At 42.2% G+C, this 10,133-nt stretch overlaps 1 protein-coding gene across 2 annotated transcripts in view; it reads left to right on the forward strand.

Moving 5' to 3' along the window:
* LOC117978458 (uncharacterized) overlaps positions 1-10,133 on the forward strand; it is a 57,563-nt gene that overhangs the window by 12,073 nt on the left and 35,357 nt on the right. For both annotated transcript variants that reach the window (XM_063603080.1, XM_063603081.1), the window contains exons 6-7: positions 403-495; positions 5,360-5,472. In XM_063603080.1, coding sequence (XP_063459150.1) covers positions 5,431-5,472 — 42 coding nt within the window. In that variant the 5' untranslated portion in view covers positions 403-495; positions 5,360-5,430. The remainder of the gene's footprint in view (positions 1-402; positions 496-5,359; positions 5,473-10,133) is intronic.

Raw genomic sequence — 10,133 nt, forward strand, 5'->3', positions numbered from 1 at the left:
GCCAGCTTAGATTCAGGTTTTCCAAAACTTAAGCTCACTCTGTGTTTTCCTGTAGCAATTTTATGCTTTTGGGTCTTGTGTGTAGGGTTTAATGTATTTTGAGTTTATATTTGTGTATTGTATAACATAAAGGTCTTATTTCATTCTTGTTTATGTGGCTATCCAGTCATTTCAGACTTCTCAATTGAACAGACTCTTGACCCCTCATCTCATCTTTTTTTTTTTTTTTTCCTTCGGGACAGAGTCTCACTCATGCCATCTCCCAGACTGGAGTTCAGTGGTGGGATCTCAGCTCTCTGCAATATCTGCCTCCTTGCTTCGAGCGATTCTCCTGCCTCATCTTCCCAAGTAGCTGGGTGTATGCCACCATATTTGACTAATTTTTTTTTTTATTTTTACTAGAGATGGGATTTCAGCATTTTGGCCAAGCTGGTCTGAAACTCCTGACTTGAAGTGATCCACCCGACTCGGCCTCTGAAAATGCTGGGAGTACAGGTATGAGCCACAGCACCCGGCCTCATTGCATCTTCTAGGCGTTCCTTTGAAAAAAATATGTTGACTGCATAGAGGTGTGTGTTTAGGTTGTCTTATGTCCCTAGGTTAATGGATTCATTTTTATGCCACTACTGTAGTCTTTGGATGAGTGGAGCTCCTAGATTCTATGGACCCTAGCCACCTAGTCACCCTGCTGTGCAATACAACACCAGAATGGATTCCTCGTATCTGAGCGTTACTCTGTACCCGTTACCCATCCCTGCCCAGGCTCCCTGCTCTCCCCAGCCTCTAGTAACCCCTACTGGAAGTTCTGCTTCTAGGAGACAATGTTTTTTGGATTCCATATGCCTGATGTCATGCAGCGTGGGTCTCCCTAGCAGACTCATTTCATTTTGCCTAATTGTGTTCTAGGTTTCTCCATGTGGTTGCAGATGACATGATTTCCCCAAGTGTTACAGCTGAAGTGTGTTCCATCGTGTATATATACTGCGGTTCAACCTTTATCCCTTCATCTGTGGATAGACAGCTTGATTCCACATCTTGGCTATTGTGACTAGTGCTTCATGCTTCAGGACACGTGGGAAGGCAGATACCTCTTCAACACAGGGATATCGCTTTCTTTAAACGTGTACCCAGTGGTGGGATTGTTAGTTGGAGTGGCAGTTGTACGTTTACCTTTTACTTTTTTTCTTTTTTGAGATGGAGTCTTGCTCTGTCACCCAGGCTGGAGTGCAGTGGCATGATCTTGGCTCACTGCAAGCTCCACCTCTCACGTTCACACCATTTTCCTGCCTCAGCCTCCCAAGTAGCTGGGACTACAGGTGCCCGCCACCATGCCTGGCTAATTTTTTGTATTTTTAGTAGAGACGGGGTTTCATTGTGTGAGCCAGGATGGTCTCGAACTCCTGACCTGGTGATCCGCCCGTGGTGGCCCCCCAAAGTGCTGGGATTACAGGTGTAAGCCACCTCACCTGGCCTACCTTTTATTTTTTAAGAAGCTTCCAAAAGTTTCTTGTAGTGTGTATAGAAATTTTCATTTCCACAAAGGGTGTAGAAGATTTTTTTTTCTGCAAGTCTACACTGACCATTGCCTTCAACAGTTTTGACTTTTGTTTTTTATAATACTCATTCTAGGTGGAATTAGATGGTAACCGAGTATGGTTTTCATTCACATTTTTGTGAGGATTAGTGATATTGAGAAACTGTCACCTGTGAGTCAGTTTCCTGCCTTCTTTTCACTCAGATTTATTTAGATCCTCTGACCTTGGATATTTGTTGTTGTTTTTCACTTAGTCATGTCAGTTTATTTTATGTGTTAGATAAGAACCTTTTTCAGGGGTAGGATTTTTTATAATTTTCTCCCAGTCTTTAAGATGCCTTTTTTTTTGTTTCATCGTTTTCTTTTCCTTGTAGAAGTTGTAAAGTGTCCCTAGTCTCGTATGGTTATAGTTTCACATGTTAGCAGTGATTTTTGTGTTCAACACCCCACTTGTACAAAACACACACAAACACGCACGCACACAGCAAAGACTTGCATTGTCTGTGGGTGTAGTTTCCCTACTTTCTTTTCTTTTTTTTTTTTTTTTTTTTTTTGTATTTTTAGTAGAGACAGGGTTTCCCTGTGTTAGCCAGGATAGTCTCAATCTCCTGTGCTCATGATCTGCCCGCCTCGGCCTCCCAAAGTGCTGGGATTGCAGGCATGACCCACTGTGCCCAGCCTTTTTTTTTTTTTTGAGATGAAGTCGCGCTCTTGTCCCCTAGGCTGGAGTGCAATGGCACGATCTCAGCTCACTGCAACCTCTGCCTCCCACGTTCAAGCGACTCTCCTGCCTCAGCCTCCCAAGTAGCTGGGATTACAGGCGGCTGCTACCATGCCTGGCTAATTTTTGTACTTTTAATAGAGATGGGGTTTCACCATGTTGGCCAGGCTGGTCTCGTATTCCTGACCTCAGGTCATCTGCCTGCCTCAGCCTCCCAAAGTACTGGGATTACAGGCATGAACCACCTCACCCGTCCACTTTTTTTTTTTTTTTTAATGTTACGATGCTTTTTTACCTTTTGCAGCCTGTGTGCATAGATACAGGTTTCCTAAAATATACACCCACTCTGTGTTTTCTTATAGGACCTTTACAGTTTCAAGATTGAGTTTAGGTCTTTAATTCATTTTGTGTTGATTTTGTGTATTGTGAAATGTAAGGGTCCCATTTCAGTGTTTTGCCTGTAGATAAAATCATTGATTGAACCAGACTCTCCCTTTCCCACTGTGTCTGTTTGGGGTTTTGAAAAATGGGTTCCCTACATAACATATTGGGTTGAGTATCTGGCTACCTCATTCTGTCACTTGGGTCCTCATTCTGTGTTTGTGACAGTCATGGATTGTTTGGATAACTACAGACTGCTTTTTCACTTATTATTTTCTTTGCTTCTAACCTTGGATTTTTCTTTTCTTTTCTTTTCTTTTTTTTTTTTTTTTTTTTTTTGAGACAGAGTCTCGCTCTGTTGCCCAGGCTGGAGTGCAGTGGAGCGATCTCGGCTCACTGCAACCTGCGCCTCCTGGGTTCAAGTGATTCTTTTGCCTCAGCCTCCCAAGTAGCTGGGATTACAGGCACCCGCCACCACGCCAGGCTAGTTTTTGTATTTTTAGTAGAGACGAGATTTCACCATATTGGCCAGGGTGCTCGTGAACTCCTGACCTTGTGATCTGCCCATCTTGGCCTCCCAAAGTGCTGGGATTAGAGGCATGAAGCACAGCACCCTAACCTTGGATTTTTCTTTTAATGCTTTCTACTCTCATTATTATAGTTTAAAGGGTACATAATCAAGTTAGTTACATCTGTTGATTGCATGACACTGAGTCTTGGGGTGCCAGCAACCCCATAACACAGGAAGTGAGCAGAGGCCCAACAGGATGGGTGTTCAGCACATGCTCCCCTTCCTTATTTTTTTTATTGGTCTAGTGGTCATTCCAGGTGTCTGTTGTTCTCTTCTTTATGTTTGAGTCCATTCAAAGTTTAGCTCCCGCTTACAAGTGAGAACATGTGGCATTTGGTTTTCTATTTGGGCCTTAGTTCACTTATGACAGTGGCCTGTGGTTTCCATCTTCTGGGCTCAGGTGATCTTCCCACCTCAGCCTCCAGATTAGATAGGACTACATGTGCCCGCCATCACATCCGGCCAATTTTTGTATTATTGTAGAGATGGGGTTTCATCCTTTTGCTCAGGCTGGTCTCGAATTCTGAACTCAAGCCATCTACCTGCCTTGGCCTCCCAAAGTGCTAAAATTACAGGTGTGAGCCATTTGCCGGCCTCTCATCCACTGTTGATGGCTAGGTTGATTCCATGTCTTTGACATTGTGAATAACACTGCCATGAACATATGAGTGCCTGTGTCTCTTGGATAGAAGGATTAACTTTCCTTTGGGTAGATGCATAGGAATGGGCTTACTGGATGAGATGGTAGTTCTGTTTTCAGCAATTTGAGAAATCCCTGATCTGCTTTCAACGGTGTCTGTAATAGTTTTCATCCCCACAAAAAGCATACCAGCGTTTCCTTTCCTCGGCTGCCTCGCCAGCATGTGTTCTTTGCCTGCATGGTCCTCACTATTGTGACCTGTGTGGGATGGCATCTCGTCATGCTTTTGATTGGCAGCGCTCTGATAATGAGTGAGTTTGAGCACGTTTTCCTATTTATTGGTTGCTTGTCAACTTTTGAGAAGTGTGTGTTCACGTCCCTTGCCCATTTATTAATGGGATATTCTTTTTCTGTTTATTCCCCTGATTGACTTGTTGAAGGGCCTTGTAGATTCTGCCTATTAGACGTTGTTCAGATGAACAGTTTGGGAACATGTTCTCCCATTCTGTACTCTGTCTGTTTACTGTGCTGGTAGTTTCTTTTGCTGTGCAGCACCTCTTTGAGATATTAGGTCTGACTTGTCCATTTTTGTTTTTGTCACCATTGCTCTTCAGGACTTAGCCATCTAAGTGCTTTGCCAAAGCCTATGTGGAGAAGGATATTTTACAAGTTTTCTTGTAAGATTTTAATAGTTTGAGTGTTTACATTTAAATCTTTCATTCATCTTGAGTTCCTCTTTGTGTCTGGTGAGAGGGAGGGGCCCAGTGTTATTCTTCTGCACATGGCTAGCCGCTTGTTTCAGCACCGTTGATTGAATAGGGTGTCCTTTTCCCTTTGCTTACTTTTGTGGATTCTGTGTTAGATCAGATAGTTTTCAGTGTTTGGGTTTACTTCTTGGTCCTCTCTTGTGTTCCACTGCTCTGTGTGGAAGCGGGTCCCTAGCTTTTCCCTGAAATTTGAAATCAGGGAGTGATGTATCCGATGTAGTCTGGATGTCTCAGGATTGCTAAGGACAAAGCTCAGGGCACTTCATGGTCCCATGTGAGTATTAGCAGTGCACATTTCTATTTCTTTCAACAAATGTGTTGCATAGTAAAGGAACAATACAATGAGAGGGTAGAGTGGGGCATTTTGGTCTATGCATACATTGTGGAATGAGGAAATCAGAGTACTTACTGTCTCTGTTACCTTTTCCCATTGTTTATTCCTTTATGGTGAGAACCTTCAGTATTCTCCTATCAAGCTGCTTTGAAAGTGATGTGCTGATACTCTTAACCATTGTCACCCTGCTGTGGAATAGCACAACAGAATTTTCTTCCTCTCATTTATGTGTAACTTTGTACCCATTTACAAACCCTGCCCATTACCCCTCTTTTCCCCCAATCTCTGGAAACCAACATTGTGGTCGCCAGGTCTTTGAGATAGAGTTTCTCAGATTCTGCATGAGTGAGATGACTCAAGGTTTGTTTCTCTCCCCGCCTCGCTCATTTAATTTACCATCATGTCCTGCAGGTGCAACCGTGTGGTTCCCCACGATATGATTTCATTGTGGTTTTCTGTCTGAAGAGTATCCCAGTGTGTACATGTGGAGCAGCTTCTTTATCCCTTCATCTGGGGATAAGCAGGTAGGTTGACTGCTTATAGTGGCTCTTGGGAACAGTGCTGGAATCCACACGGGTGGGTAGATCTATCTTTGGTGTCCTGATTTCAATGGCTTTGAGCGTATTCCTAGTAGAATTGCTGATTGAAATGGTAGTTGGAGTCTTTTAAGGTTTGGAGGAACCTCCAAGCGGTTTCTGTAGCGTGTGTACTAGTTTACCTTCTCACAAACTGTGGAGAAGAGTGTCTCTCTCTCTGGAAACACACACCAGCATTTACCTTTCTTTGAGTGTTTTTTTGTCTTTTTCTTGTTGCAAAAAATGAGATGGTATCTAAGTGTGGTTTTAATTTAGATTTTGCTTGTGGTTAGCGATGTTTGCCAACTTATTGTGAACTTGTTTCAATTTGATGTGTATGCCTGGGTGAAGGACCTGAAGACCTGAGATGGATGCACAGGTAAAAGATTCTGAATCGACATTACTGATCCTCACGAGAAGTCAATCAAAACCACACTCAGATATCATCTCACTCCGGTGAGAATGACTGTTACCAAAATGGGATAGCAGTTTCATTGCCGTAGAGTATGTGTGTATAACCAGCGGCTGTAGGGGACAATTTGATCTATGTAAACGTATCACCATAATGAAGTTGCAGTGTCTAGCATCTCTGTGAGCTCCAGAGTTATGATTTGTCTGTGGAGAGAATATTCACAACTGACCTTTGCAGCTATTTTGAAAATTATGGTTTTCTGTTCTTGCCTTTTGTTCGTAACGGCTCTGCCCACGTTTCTGGTAAGGGCATGGACTTGTTTTTTATGGCTGTGTAGTGTTCCCTGGTGTGTATATACCACATTTCCTTTATCTGATCCACTGCTGATGGGCACCAAGGCTGATTCCATGTTTTTACCATTGTGAGTAGTACTACCATGAACATACGAGTGCATGTGTGTTTTGGATGGAAGGATTTTCCTTTGAGTAGATCCTTAGGAGTGGGGTTGCAGCGTGGGGTGGTAGTTCTGTTTTAAGTTCTTTGAGAAATGTCCACACTGCTCTCCAGGGGGTCTGAACTAGTTTGCATTTCCCCCAACAGTGGACCTGCATTTCTTTGCTCATCTGCCCCACCAGCCTCTGTTGTTGTGGACCGTGTGTCATAATTGCCATTCTGACCAGTGTGAGATGGTATCTCAGTATGTTTTTGATTTGCATTTCTCTGATGATCAGTGAAATTGAGCATGTTTTCATGCTCATTGGTTACTGGTACACCTCCTTTTAAGTGTGTGTTCATGTCCCTTGCCTATTTATAAGTTGTTTTTTTTTTTCTGATTTTATTTGTTTAAGCTCTTTATGATAAATCCTGGATAGTAGATGTTTTTCAGATGCATAGTTGGGGAATATTTTCCCTCATTCTATAGGCTGTCTGTTTGCTCTGTTGGTAGTTTCTTGCACTGTGCAGCAGCTCTTGTGTATTAGGTCCCACTTATCGTAATTTTTTTTGTCGCCATTGCTTTTGGGGACTTGATATGTAAATGCTTTGCCAAAGCCTGTGTCAAGAAGGGTATTTGCTAGATTCTCGTGCAGGATTTTTTCATTTCAGGTCTTGGATTTGTCTCGCTCTGTCATACAGGCTGGAATGCAGTGGAGCGATCTCGGCTCACTGCACCCTCTACCTTCCGGGTTCAAGTGATTCTCCTGCCTCTGTCTCCTGAGTAGCTGGGAATACAGGCACGTGCCTGTCTAAGTTTTGTTTTTTTATTTAGAGACAGGGTTTCACCATGTCGGCCAGGCTGGTCTCGAACTCCCGACTTCAAGTCATCTGCCCGCTTTGGCTCCCAAAGTGCTTGGATTCCAGGCATGAACCACTGCCCCTGGCCCCGGGTTTTGCGTTTCAATCTTTGATTCATTTTGAGTTGCTTTCTTACGTGGTGAAACACAGGTGCCCAGTGTTATTTCTTCTGCATCTGGCTAGCCATTTATCCCAACACCACTTACTGATAGGGAGTCCTTTCTCCATCGCTTATTTTTGTTGATTTTTTTCAAGCGTCAGATGGTTTCAGGTGTGCGGGTTTATATCTGGGTCTTCTAATCTGTTCCACTGCTCTGTGGAACCGGGTCCCCAGCTTTTCAGTGAATCTGCCAAGCCATTACATTGTCTATGGGTGTTTTCTTAAGAGTGTTTCCTTTGTTTTAACGTTTTTAAAATAACTTTAGCAGCCTGCGTGCATAGATTTCTTTTCTAAAATACACGCGCACCCTGTGTTTTCCTGTAGGAGTTTTATGGTTTCAGGATTGAGTTTTAGGTCTTTAATGTATTTTGCATTGATTTTTGTGTTGCATGATTTAATGGTCCTATTTCAGTGTTTTGTATGTGAATATTCAGTTTGCTCAAAATCATCTATCGAACAGGCTCTCTTTTTCCCATTGTGTCTTTTTGGTGTTGTTTTGAAAAATGTGTTCACTGTATGTAAATTGGAGTCGAGTATTTGGTTTACTCATTCTGTCCACTTTCTTAGTTTATGCCAATAAAAGATTGTTTGGATAATTATAAAAGTTTGTGTTTTTCATTCTTTTTTTAGTTTCTAAGTTTGTATTTTTTAACATAATTTCTATGTTTATTATAGACTAAATTGTACAAAGGCAGATTACTTACTGCTTTTGGTATATTGTATGACACTGAGACTTGGGGTCCAAGCAACCTTATCATGCAGGCAGTGGGTGTACCCACCAGATAGGTCTTTAGCCCATACCTCATCCCTTCTTCCTTTTTCATCCGATAGTCACCAGTGTCTGTTGTTTTCACTTTTATGGTAGGGTGTATTCAATGTTATAAGCTCCACCTTATAAGTGAGAACATGTGTCATTTGGTGTTCTGTTTTTTCCTTATTTCTCTTTAGATAATGGCCTCCAGCTCTTTTCATGTTGCTGCCAAGGACGTGATTTCCTTGTTTTTTTTTTTTTTATGGCTGCCTAGTTTTTTGCGATGTATATGTACCCCATTTTCCTTTTCTGATCCACTGTTGTTGGGTAGGTAGGTTGATTTCACGTGTTTGCCATTGTAAATACTGCCACCATGGCCGTGTGTGTGCATGTGTGTTTTGGACAGAAGGATTCATTTTCCTTTGTGTATATCCTAGTGGTGGGATTGCTGGATCAGATGGTAGTTGTGGTTTAAGTTCTTTGAGCAATCTCTGAAGTGCTTTCCATGGTGTCTGAACTACTTTGCATTTTCACCAAAAGTGGACCAGTGTCCCCTTTCTCTGCTGCCTTGCCAGTGTCCTTTTTTTTTTAACTGTGTAATTGCCATTCTGACCAGTATGAGATGATATCTCATTGTGCTTTTGATTTATATTTCTCTGACAATTAGGTTCAGCATATTTTCACATGTGTTGGTTGCTTGTACATCATCCTTCGAGAAGTGTGTGTTTATATCCATTGCCTATTAATTATTTGGGGGGGTTTGCTAATTGATTTGTGCAAGGTCTTTAAGGTAGATTCTGGATATTAGACCTTGGTCAGGTGCATAGTTTGGGAAGAGTTTCTCTCATCCTGTATGTTGTCTGTCTACTGTGTTGGTAATTTCTTGTGTTGTGCGGTGGCTCTTTAGTGTATTAGGTCCCCCATGTCGGTTATTGCTGTTGTTGCAGTGTCATGTGGGGTCTTAGGCATATAAATGCTTTGTCAAAGCTGATATACGGTCTCTTGTAGGATTTTTGTAGTTTGAGGTCTTCCATTTACATCTTTCATTCATCGGAGTGAACTTTTGTACATGGTGAGAAGTAGAGGCCTAGTGTTACTTACTGTTCTGCATATGGCTCGCCACTTACCCCAAGACTATTGAAAAGGGAGTTCTTTCCCCATTACTTATCAGTGTGTATTTCATCCAAAATCAGGTGGTATGAGGTGTGTGGGTTTACTTCAGGTTCTCTTCCACTCATCCATGTGGAAGCAGGTCCCTAGAGTTTGAGTGAAATTTCAAATCAGAGAATGTGATGCATCCAATGTAGTTTGGATTTCTCAGAATTGCTTTGGAAATGCAGGGCATTTCCTGGTGTCACATGAACTCCAGCATTGTTTATTTCTGTGTCCTTAAAACCAATTTGCTCTGTGGTAAAGGTATACAGTTAAAGAGTAGAGTGGGACATTTTGATCATGCATATATACCTTGTGTAATGATGAAAGCAAGGCATTGACTGTCTCTGTTACCTTGTGTAGTTATTATTTATTAGTTCTCTGTGGTTGCAATATGCAGAATCCTTCTTTTCAGCCTTTTTTGGAAAATATGGTAGGATACTGTTAACTCTAGACACCCTACTGTGGAGTGGAACAGCTGAATTTATTCCTGTCATCTGAGTGTACCATTGTATCCATTTCCAGTTCCTGCCCGGACTCCCCAACCCCCCGCCTCTCTTCACCACTGGGGAACTTTCTAGTTCTAGGAGATAAAATCGTTTAGAGAGAAAGTTGATCTCATTCTCACATGCATGAAATCATGCTGTTTGTCTTTCTCTGCCTGACTCATTTTGTTGAAGGTCATGTCCTCCAGGTTTCTGCACGTTGCTGCAGATGACATGATTTCATGAATTTCTACAGCCGAAGAGGATTCCACCGTGTGCTGCAGTTTCTTTATCCCTTTATCTGTGCATGAACAGGTAGGTGGATTGGATACCTTTGCTATTGTGAGTAGTGCTTCA

Source organism: Pan paniscus, chromosome 23 (assembly GCF_029289425.2).
Source record: "Pan paniscus chromosome 23, NHGRI_mPanPan1-v2.0_pri, whole genome shotgun sequence".
Classification (NCBI taxonomy): Eukaryota; Metazoa; Chordata; class Mammalia; order Primates; family Hominidae; genus Pan; species Pan paniscus.